The following is a 12,156-nucleotide window of genomic DNA, read 5'->3' on the forward strand; positions in this document are numbered from 1 at the left end:
CATGGTTATTTTTTTTTGTTATATTCATATTTTTTTAACTTTAGTAAATGCTTGATTACTACTAAAGATTAAACCTTGATTGCAACCTTGCTGTCAATTTAAATGAAGTTTCAGAGTACAAATACGTCTGATTTCAAGCACCCACGAAAGTTCATGGCAACTAAATTAAATGAATGTACAGTTTTACACCAGCAATATTGATGTAAATCCAGTGTCCTCATTGAAAGATGCCAATATATCTATAGAACAATGTACAACAGTGTGTTATTAAATAGTTTATTGTTGTCATCAATGACATCAATTCACATCACAATGTTTAAAATGCAAAATAAACATGTACTCATATACAAATGATAAAATCAGAACATTCGCTGTACAGAAATTTCACATGATACAATTAACCATTAAAAAACCATAGATAATTCATTCAGTATCAAGAACAGAAACAGAAGCTTCTATCAACAATATGATTAAGAATTCAGTTTCAGCCAATCATAAGTTTACAAACTTTGACAGCTTTGATAGGACAAATTTTAACAAGAATACACAGAATTGACAAATGTGATCCATGAATTATTCAGCTTTTTTATTATTGGACAAGCAATAACATCAAACAGGATCTTGTTTGTGAAGTCATGTGAAGTAAACTATTTACAATTCTGTATTTGTGATTCATCATAATTAAAAATATATTTACTTTGAGTGCCCATAAAAAACCAAAACCACACTTGTTTTCTGACGGTACACAACCTTCAACCAAATAAACAAATTAAAATGCAATACAATCAACAGCAAATTATTTAAATCATAAAATAATAATTTATATTCAGCATTCCATTAAGTTATTTACACTACTAGCACAAAATTAAGTTAAAGTGATCTTTTATATCTCACAAACCCATAAGCTGATGTACTCAAATTATGCACACTTGTCTGTAGTATTATAAAATTCATTGATGTTTAAAAAAAGTCTCAATTGTTTGCATACGCATCTACAGCACTTGTCAATAATTGTAATAAAAACCTGTGAAGCTGTATAATATGAACCAACATAATAAGGTAAGGGAAAGTCAAGAGCGGCAAGAAAATTATTACAACAAGATCACCGCATAACGGGTGCCACGCTCGGCTGTGAAAGCTTGTCAGAATATTTTTTTTTATAGAGGTCACAGTGACCTTGACCTTTGACCTAGTGACCCAACAAGAGATGTGTATGTCAGAAACACAATGCCCCCTACTGCGCCGCATTGAAATAAAATTTCTATTTATCATTTGGCAGGTATAGAAATCATCTCCCTTTAAAGGTTATTACTTCCCTTGAATTTTGTCCAATCCAACCGGGGGTTTGGGGTGGGGTGGGGAGGGTCTCACAGTCAATTATGACCATGTCAGACATCACTGACAACCAAGGCCTGTGGTATAAAAGAGATCATAGCCAGAGTTGATCATGTATCTATGGACATAAGTCCACAGGTATGTAATGAACATCAAAGAAATTATAATTATATCATAAAATTTTTTTTTGACAAATCAATCATTTGGGTTATAAATAATCAAAATAATAAATCTGTACAGTAACTGTGAAAAGAACTTCAATTCTTGGTAAGGGAAAATATAATACAATGTATGAGATTTATAATTATATAAATTACTTCCCTTGAAAATAATTGTCTGTAACCAATCTCTATTTTTAGTAGCAAATAATTAAAAGCCACTACCGTGACTGTAGATTCACCACTCAAAATGTGCAGCTCCATGAGATACACATGCATGCCAAATATATAAAGTGGCTATGTTCAATATTGAATAATTTTCTCCCTTTTTAAAGCTTATTACTTCCCTTAAATCTGTATTTTTTACCATAGACCGTAAAGGATGACTTTGACCTTGACCTTTAACCACAATTTGTTTGTCAGAAACACAATGCCACCTACTGCGCCGCTTTGATTTATTTAACAAAAATATATACGTGGGCAGGTCAGATAACTTTGTCCATTTAAAGCTTATTACTTCCCTTGACTTTGTTTTTTTTTCGACCCTAAACCTTGAAGGATGATGTTCACCTTGAAATTTTACCACTCAAAATGTGCAGCTCCATGAGATACACATGCATGCCAAATATCAAGGTGCTATCTTCAATATTTAAAAAGTTATGGCCAATGTTAAGATTTTAGCATGACGCCTACGGCGGACAGTGGACGACGAGCTGGCTATGACAATAGCTCGGGTTTTCTCCGAAAACAGCCTCGCTAAAAATGAGGAGACATCTACACAATGAATTCAGATCTTACAAGGATATATCAATGCCTTTACTGAGGAAAACTGAGATCACAATCTATGCCAATCTAGTATGAGTATTTCTATGACTGAATGAACAAACAAATCCATTAACAGTGTGGGTATAAAACAAATTCACAGAAATTCATGATAATCAAGGCATAAACATGCGACTGGAACGAGGTTACAATGACGATTTGTTCAATAGTATGACAAAGTAAATCACAAAATGGATGTGGGCGTTCTAAGAAAATATGTTTTCCAAATAATTTGCAAGTCCAAATGAGTACATTTTAAGCTTACAATAAATGTTCATTAGTCATGACCTTCAAAGGTGGCAACAACTAGTGAAGCAGGAAGACTTTATACAGTTTCTACTCCAGAACTAGCAACCACCATTTGAGTCACATTCTAAGAAAACTGGGCATAATGCATGTGTGTTAAGTGTCGTCCCAGATTAGCCTGTGCAGACTTAGCCTGTGCAGTCTGCACAGGCTAATCAGGGACAACACTTTCTGCCTAAATTGGATTTTTGCTAAGAAAATACTTCATTTAAACGAAAAATGTCATAAAAGCGGAAATCGTCTTCCCTGATTAGCCTGTGTGGACTGCACAGACTAATCTGTGACAATACTTTTCGCACATGCATTATGCCTATTTTTTTCAGACCACGACTCAAATAAGCCATGCTGGAGGAAAACTGGGCTTAATGCTTTATTATCAGCAACATCACTTTCCACTCACTCTGGATTTTTTAGAAGAGACCTCTTTTAAACAAAGAATTCAATAAAAGCTTCTCTGGGATGACACTTTACACATGTGCAGTAAGCTCAGTTTTCACAGAACACAATTCATATTATCAGAAAGCAATCAGTTACTGTTTACCAATAGAGACTATAAAAAGTTTTTTATATAAAAAAAAGTTATAAAATATTAACATATTATAAAAACATTTCACAATTACTTTTGACCATTCTATAAAATATCTACAATTATATGCAAATTCATCATTTTAATTATTAAAGGCAACACACTTCAGTTAATCAAACACATCATAATGCCCTTAGCCAAAGATGATTTAAATAGCAAAGGCATATAAAATGAAGCACATCTTTGCAAGTGATATTATTACTTAATCAGTATGAAAGCTGCCGCCGTTTTTCATTACATGTTTCTATGTGAATTCATAATGGCCATGATAATTTTCATATGAAGATGTCTATCTCTATTTACAGTGTTAAAACAAGAGGCACCAATATGCTTTGGACAGAGTCACGATATTGGCAGTCGAAGGCAATGAAAACTTTAGGTTTTAAATATTATATATCAATCTCCCTGAACTAATTTTCATCCTTCTTTACAAAATTCTATAATAAAACTGGATGATTTGAAAATATCCAGGTGTCCACTAGATTTTAAACAAACATAAAAATACCTAACCATGGAAAACCAGAAATAACATGAAATGGATACATTGGGATTTCATCAATATCTCATTAAAAGTAAACATGCCAACTTTTATCATTATATGTGCATGAAGATGTCGAAACAAAGTTTATTGTGCATTCAATTGACTTTTAACATTACATTTTGACATAACAACTAGGATTGCTCGAAAAAAGGTAGTTAACAACACTGATGAACTTAAACAATGATGCATTTATATTTGGTTAAAACACAAGCAGAATATGTAATTTTTGGTATTTTTATAACAGTAAAAAGCGATATGGATGCCATTTCATGTTTTTTAAATGAGAAAAAATAACAAGGGCTTTTTGTAAAACATGCATGCCCCCCATATGGGCTGTCCGTTGTAGTGGCAGCCATTGTGTGAATACATTTTTTGTCACTGTGACCTTGGCCTTTGATCTAGTGACCTGAAAATCAATAGGGGTCATCTGCCAGTCATGATCAATGTACCTATGAAGTGTCATGATCGTAGGCAAAAGCGTTCTTGAGTTATCATCCGGAAACAATTTTACTGTTTCGGGTCACCGTGACCTTTGACCTAGTGACCTCAAAATCAATAGGGGTCATCTGCCAGTCATGATTAATGTACCTATGAAGTTTCATGATCCTAGGCGTAAGCTTTCTTGAGTTATCATCCGGAAACCATTTAACTATTTCGGGTCACCGTGACCTTGACCTTTGACCTAGTGACCTCAAAATCAATAGGGGTCATCTGCCAGTCATGATCTATCTAACGATGAAGTTTCATGATCCTAGGCGTATGCGTTCTTGAGTTATTATCCGGAAACCATTTTACTATTTCGGGTCACCGTGACCTTGACCTTTGACCTACTGATCTCAAAATCAATAGGGGTCATCTGCGAGTCATGATCAATCTACCTATGAAGTTTCATGATCCTAGGCGTATGCGTTCTTGAGTTATCATCCGGAAACCATTTTACTATTTCGGGTCACCGTGACCTTGACATTTGACCTTGTGACCTCAAAATCAATAGGGATCATCTGCGAGTCATGATAAATGTACCTATGAAGTTTCATGATCCTAGGCCTAAGCGTTCTTGAATTATCATCCGTAAACCATCTGGTGGACGGACATACATATATACAGACAGACAGACCGACATGTGCAAAACAATATACCCCCTCTTCTTCGCAAGGGGGCATAATAATACAATTTAAAGGGAAAACAGGATAATTTCCAAACAAAGCGGCTTCTCCCAAATACATTGCACTTCAGGTTGTATTATGAAAACAAAACATGACATAATTTGCTTTGAGATTGACGACTTAGTTTAAAACTCCTAAATGGTAGTAGATATCACATGAAATGATCTCGCTTTAAATGTGGACTAGCCAAGAAGAGCGTTGTTCAGACTATCTCTTGTTGTCTCTGTGAATGCCGCTGCCTATCGTGCCATGGGTATTTCCTGAACTAAAACTGCTTCCTGCCTTGTTATCATCAGCCAGTATGGTGGCAATGTCTGGGTATGGAACTGGCATTTCAAATTCAACAAACAAAGAGAAATGGTCGGATGGTATGTGGGGGTGTGGGCAGCCGACCACTTTGTTTTCCTGAAACCAATTCTCGTCCATTGGACCTAACACGCCCAGCAAATTCATGTAATTTCTTGAGAAGAAGATGTAGTCAATCATTCCTTTGAAGTCAAAGCTGAAAAACAAACGTAAAACAAATAAATTTAATGATTCATACTGATTTTGTTATTTGGGAGCTGTGAATAACATATACATATATATAATATTGACAATAGAAATTTAATTAACAAGTAAGCAAATTATGCCAATTCATTTAATTCTTTCTAAAAGTACCATCAGAGTATGAAAGTGATATTAACTAGTGATCATTAAAGAACTACATGTATTAATAGTGAATAAAAAACGTTAAGTAATCTATTGGAGCATGTTAACCGTCATTTTGTGAATACCCAAATTAGCTGATAAAGAGAACAAATGTGATTCAAAACATAAATGATGAAGGAAAGTGCAAACCAACACGTAATTTTAATCAACAAATTTGGAGTGTTGGCTGTGAAACTATTGTATAATATATTGAAATATTCAGTAAATAATACAGTTTGACAGTCAACACTTGATTTGCTCATTAAAAATTAATCCAAATAAATCTGTTCAAGAAGAGAATATCTTGTGCAAAGAAGGCATATTAATAAACCATTACATAAAGCATTCAAATTCAGACAGAATTACACAACAAAAACATGATGACAGGTTGTTATGTGTCCCAAATAAACAAGCCAGTGATACATACGTGTAGTTAGTGTGCCTCATGATGTTGTCCTCGTATGCCTTACCCAACTTGAACTTGTGTGTGAGGTGGGTGCTGTCCTTGTGGCAGTTGAAGGCCTGCAGACAGGCCTCGTACCCTAGCTCCTTGAAGTCGATGTGGTTGCTGGGCACCTTGCCAGTCTGCAGGTACTCGATCACACCTGCAATCAAGAACAGTACCATCCATTACTTGATGGGGGGGGGGGGGGGCTATCATAGCTTGCCATCAAAATTGTTGTTATCAAAATTGTCTTTGAAAGCAAGCAAATTAGCCAAGTTCTGGGGACACTTGGCTTAATAAATGTGTGTGTGTAAAGTGTTGTCTCTACAGGCTAATCAGGGACCACACTTTAGGATTTTATGCAATTTTTCATTTGAAGGAAGCCTTCTCTAAACCAAAGTCCAGTTAAGGCGTAAACTGTCGTCCCTGATAAATGAATGCAAATTGCACAGGCTATTCCTAGGACATTTAACGATCATTCATTAAGCTGAGTTTGTCTAGAATGAGGCTTAAATGTATGCCAAAGTCATGAACCCTGCTTTCTTAAACACAATTTTGAAATCTGAATCTGAGTGTTGAATATCAATTTTTTTGGATCAGGATTCAAAGACAAATAGGATACAAGAATTTGCATTGGTTAATTTTCAAGTCCCTTTACCGCACTCTTATTATAGCACTTATTAAGATATAATGATAAGGACTATGTTAATCTATAACTTCAAAGTCAAAACAGACATCACAGTCATTGAAATATCAAATATACTTTGAATAGATTTACATGGCAATGATAGTATGTAGCATGACAACGCTTTTGAAATAAGTGTAACAGATTGTGAACTAGAATGGTTTCCTCCATTAACTTGATTTGTTTTTGAAAAAACTAGCTGATATCTTGTATTAAAAAACATGTGTGACACCTTGTGTTTACCTAATCTATTGTCACAGTCTGTATAAATACTGTGAGAAAAATGTTATACAAATTTGATACAAATGCTTTTAGCAACAGCTGCGCATAAAGATTGCAAATTAGTTTTTCCTTCAAACTGTTTTATTTTGTTGGTCATTACTCATTGTCAGGAGTAATTGAGTTTGTGGATGCATAACAAATGACACTTTTTGTTGCTTTAAAGAACAAAGCTTTAAATCATGCAACACACATTTATAAAACAAGAGGGCCTGAAAGGCCCAAAGTCGCTCTCCTGAGATAAAAAGAAATGACCTGTTCTTTGCAGCCCAAGATATCAATGAAACACAATAATGTTCTAACCCAGTTTCATGAAGAATGAACAACAAATGGCCCCCTGGCGGCCATTTTTTTTTAACAGACCTTAACCATTTTTTAACTCTTCCAAGATGTGTCTTCTAGACTGTTCACATGTTTTCACTTTATACATATAAAGAAAACTGCCCAACCACCTAGTGCCCATGTTTTTCCACTTATCACGACCATTTTCAAACTCGTCCGAGACATCCACATAGTTAATGTTTTGACAAAATTTCATGATGATTAGGCAAAAAATGTGACTTCTAGAGTGTTCACAAGCTTTTTTACTATATAAATATAAGGAAAAAGACCCCCCCTGGCGGCCATGTTTTTTTACCGATCCAACCCATTTTCGAACTCAACTGTCGTATCCAGGTGTGGTATTGCGGTCTCGTTTGCTTACGCAAGTGAACCGGTCACGGGATGGTTACGGGTTATGTTACTTTGTGAGCACTTATGTATTGCGGAAATATTTATTCAACAAACTCTTATTTTCGGTCAGGATGACACCGCTGGTTGTAATTCAATTAACTAAAAGTATTGCCGTTTACTTAAATATAATGTTATAAACATATTATTCAACAGTAGGCTGTTTTACACTAAACAATTTAGAAATATGAAAATGTATCGATTTTATATTTCATTTCATTAATAGTGTGTATCATTCATTACCGTTTTATTTTCAATTTTCTGACATCGTTTTAATACATAACGCCTGAAAATGATTAAATCTTGATAAATGAACTCTGCATTAGGGTAAATCTTGATTTTGATGGTTATTCTGATTCTGATTTCTATCTCCAGAAACTCTGATTTCTATCTCCAGAAACTTATAATTGAAATTATTTCTTTATTGTTTTCATAGAGTATTCATTTGATATGTGTTAACATATCTTAAATATGATTATATAAAGTGAATTATTATGGAATCTTGTTTTGATATGAAGTTCGTATGTAAATTACATATTTTTTGTTAATTGTTAAAAACATGCATTTAATACTCCTTCTGTGAAATAAAATATATCAAACACTTCAACTAGCTTGTATTACTGACCACTGATATTAACATCTGGCATAGAGCACAGTGAGAGGGTAATTGGCATAGAGCACAGTGAGAGAGAGGGTAATTAAGTACCTAGGAATCATGATTCTGTCAGTCTGTGGTCATTATCAATTTGTTCAGGGCAACTCATGCTGGTTTTCTAAATGTATCAGACACTACCTGGCTAAGAGAGCTGAGTGGTAAAAAGTTACACACTGCAATGATCAATATTTGCAGGGGATTTCTCAAAGATGGCTTATCAGTAATACACTGTAACTCCAATATAACGCGCTCCTTTATAACGCTGAATCCAATATAACGCGGAGGGTGCTTGGATCCCATTTTTTCTCCAACCTTCCATTTGATTTCTTATTCAAATCCGTAATATGCAACTTCATGTATTTTCAGACAATTCAAAGATGGCGGCAATCACATGTTGATTGCTTTATTCAACCGTCCGTTGAACCGATTATAATCGCCTCGAGGTTAAACAACACTGACAGCTAATTGGTGTTAATCTGTTGTGTAATGTCAATAAAGGTGTGAAAAACTCGCGTGTCAGTGTTTATTACACGTATTCCTCATCAGAGCGGTTCAGTGCGATAATTTCCATAAGTTAAGTGCAAGCGAGATAGTTATACAATTAAAGTAATTCAAAACGATTGAAACATTCTTACTTTTATATGGTTGCTGTTTGACTATATTAAATGAGCGGCTGTGAAATATACTGCCTACTGTATAAAACAACTTTTTCTGTCATTTCATTATCATTCTAGTATTATGTCATTTAATCTTTCAGTTCGTGTATAAGAAATTAAATATTGCAGACGATTTATTTACATGCGAACGCAGTGTACCGGTAATTGTCAACAGAGTTTCACTTTCATTTTCGCGCGGTATCAGAAAGTCCCCGGGAAACACGTTTTTTGCATGCGTATGACGCAATGAAACAATTTTTTGTACATGAGTCGTATTGCATTCAATCTAAATTTAAAGTCGCTCATCCAATGAAAGCTCTGCCCCATAATGCACTGTACTCTTAACACTTCTGAAAATGGCATATATGCGTACGGTTGTGTTTACGAATTTCTTAAACATATATCGTCATTAATGTTCAAGATTATTATTTTTTAAGTGATGTTGCAATTTTAATGGATTATCGGATAAATGTGCACATAAGAAAAGCGGTATGTATACTGTTATCGATACGATTCGGTTTATATGCATGTATTTGCGTCAACACAGCATGGCAATATACATGACCTATATTATAGGCTATTCTATTCCTGTTTTTTTTATAGCGCCCTACAGTAAATGAGCTCAAAATCTATAACGCGGATCCGTTATAACGCTGTTTTGCGGCTTGGACCCCATTGACCGCGCTATATTGGAGTTACAGTGTAGTTCCTATTATAGATTAATTTGCTACAAACTGATAACAAATGTGACAAAACAATAAGTACAGATTTACACAATAAATTACAACTTAGCCAAAAATGTCATTATACTAGAAAAATATGCACTTTGAAGTATTTACGCTTTAAGTGTTTTGAACCAAGGGGTCTAACAAATTCTAGAGCAAAAGTAACAAGAAATATCTTTTAAAAAAATATACGGCGTTGATAGTTCAATGAATGAGATCAATGATAGCGAATGTCTTTTTCTGTGCAGTTCTTAGCTGCATCACACGCAGTACGGGATGTTACGCGGGGTTTTCGCGGCTTATTTTACATTATTACATATTTCTGGTCATAAACCTATAGATACAAAAAAGATCAAAGCGCTGAAGGCACTGAAGATGTTTGCTATTGCATAATTCAACACGCAATTCATTTTTGAAAATCAATCGCAAGTTTATAATGAACACACGCCATTCAACTTTATAAAGTGTGTGTCAATAGCGCACGGGTAGAGTTTTGTGTGCACTTTTTATCATCCTTATTATTTCATAGAAATAACTAAGACAAAATAAAAACAACATGCTTTTTGGAAGTTCTGAAAGCATAGAAAGTATGATGAAAATGGTAATGATAACTTAATATAAAGAAAATTTGCAGTCACCATATTAAAGGAATATTTTTTTCTTATATCAAATGACTATCTCACCAAGAATATAAATTCATAATGAAAGTTCCGTGTACAAAACTTTTGATTTTTGACACCATATACAAATTCAAAATATACAACAATCTTCGTATCTTGTATATGGAGGAATAAAAGTATATAAACATTGCTGTTTATGCTTTACTTATTACCCGAGCAGTTCACACGGTGTCAACAACGCTAACATAAATATAGGTATAGAGCACTCATGCGCTTTTAGGCGTAGCTGTTTCAGTTTTCATCTTAGTGACTTTTACATAACGCCAACAGACACGCATGAATATTTTCGAATATTTAATAAGCTGATTCGAGATACAACCTCTGAATTTTTGCTACATCACTGCGTATGTGCTCAATTCAAAGGATGTAGCACTGTTCAGTGTAAGGAATTCCGGACTACTCTCTGTATGCTCAAACGACACAAATTGTGGCCCTGTTACAATTACGCGTTACAATCCATCTCGCAGAATTTCACTTTCGCCTCCAAGATGAGAAAACAATCATTAGCGAAATAGTATAGTGTCACGATAAGAGAAAATCGTTTAATTATCATACCACAATGTTTGCCGTACTTGGTCAGCACGTCTGGAAATCATTCCTTAATGTGTGGATAGGCTGCCATTATTAACAAGTTTGCTATTTTCAATTCAATTTTGTATCAAAAAGCATTGTTCTTAAATGTGGCATTTTCAATTCGCAATGAGATTTGTAATGACCCTTGTCATGTGAAAATAGGTCTTATTCCATATGCGCCCATCATATAAATAGCCCACTCAGCTATCACTCCTTCTGGTAAGGAGAAACATAACATATTGAGTGATTTTAAAGCGAACAGCATCGCCTATGGCCTGACTGCGCAAAAGCACATGTTGGGTTTAACAAACGCTTGCCGAAACGCATAAGACCCATTTTCGCATGACGGCGCTATTGACGTGTGATTTAAATGTGTCGAAAGAAAACTGCGTTTAAATCAAATATAAACATACGATATATTTCGATAGTGAAGAAAGATACTCATAACGAGGCATATGAGGACACATATGAAGTGCTCTCCCGTAGTATATTTTTTATTTTACTCACACTAATGTGTGGTTTGACAATGCTAACACACATTTCATGCGGTGAATATGCAGCTTACAAGTGAAAAACACAACACAATAGTTAAACTTTTGTTTAATTGTATTTAATTATTTAGAAAAGTAAATTGCTAATTTTATTTCAAAGTCAGCGTATACGCCGACTACATTTTTAAAAGACATTTATTGTTATAAATATATTTAATATAATAAATTAGGTTGTTTTCGGTTTTAGCGATTAAAAAGCATTTTCGAGGTTGCCTATAGTATGCTTGTAGTAATTCATGAACTCGTATCCAACTGTCTATGTATTGAGAACTGTGAATATAAACAAGCTTAACCTTCTACTAACCTTCTGCTATTGCATTCGTATTATTATTATAAATTGTTTGTTATATTCGGGTTTAGCAATTATGAAACTTTTTTTTGTCTATCGTATCGCTGAAGTTATTGTTGAACTTATAAATTGAGAATATAAACAAAGACCTATAGATAATATGGGTCTTTGATATAAATAAGCGTCAACTTTTTCCCGAATCTCTCATTTTACGACCTGTACTACGTAATTGAGTTGTATGCGAGAGCGTAACCTATTGCGTTGTTATAACCCGTAAACATTCCT

The 12,156-nt window shown here is 34.4% G+C and overlaps 1 protein-coding gene across 6 annotated transcripts in view; it reads right to left on the reverse strand.

Moving 5' to 3' along the window:
- Positions 1-262: 262 nt before the first annotated feature.
- The window catches only part of LOC127865917 (CCR4-NOT transcription complex subunit 6-like), a 133,388-nt gene continuing 121,494 nt past the window's right edge, over positions 263-12,156 (reverse strand). For all 6 annotated transcript variants that reach the window (XM_052406005.1, XM_052406004.1, XM_052406002.1 and 3 more), the window contains 2 exons: positions 6,032-6,209; positions 263-5,416 (listed from right to left, as the gene is read on the reverse strand). In XM_052406005.1, the coding sequence (XP_052261965.1) occupies positions 5,122-5,416; positions 6,032-6,209 (473 nt within the window). In that variant the 3' untranslated portion in view covers positions 263-5,121. The remainder of the gene's footprint in view (positions 5,417-6,031; positions 6,210-12,156) is intronic.

The sequence above is a fragment of the Dreissena polymorpha genome, chromosome 2 (genome assembly GCF_020536995.1).
Source record: "Dreissena polymorpha isolate Duluth1 chromosome 2, UMN_Dpol_1.0, whole genome shotgun sequence".
Classification (NCBI taxonomy): Eukaryota; Metazoa; Mollusca; class Bivalvia; order Myida; family Dreissenidae; genus Dreissena; species Dreissena polymorpha.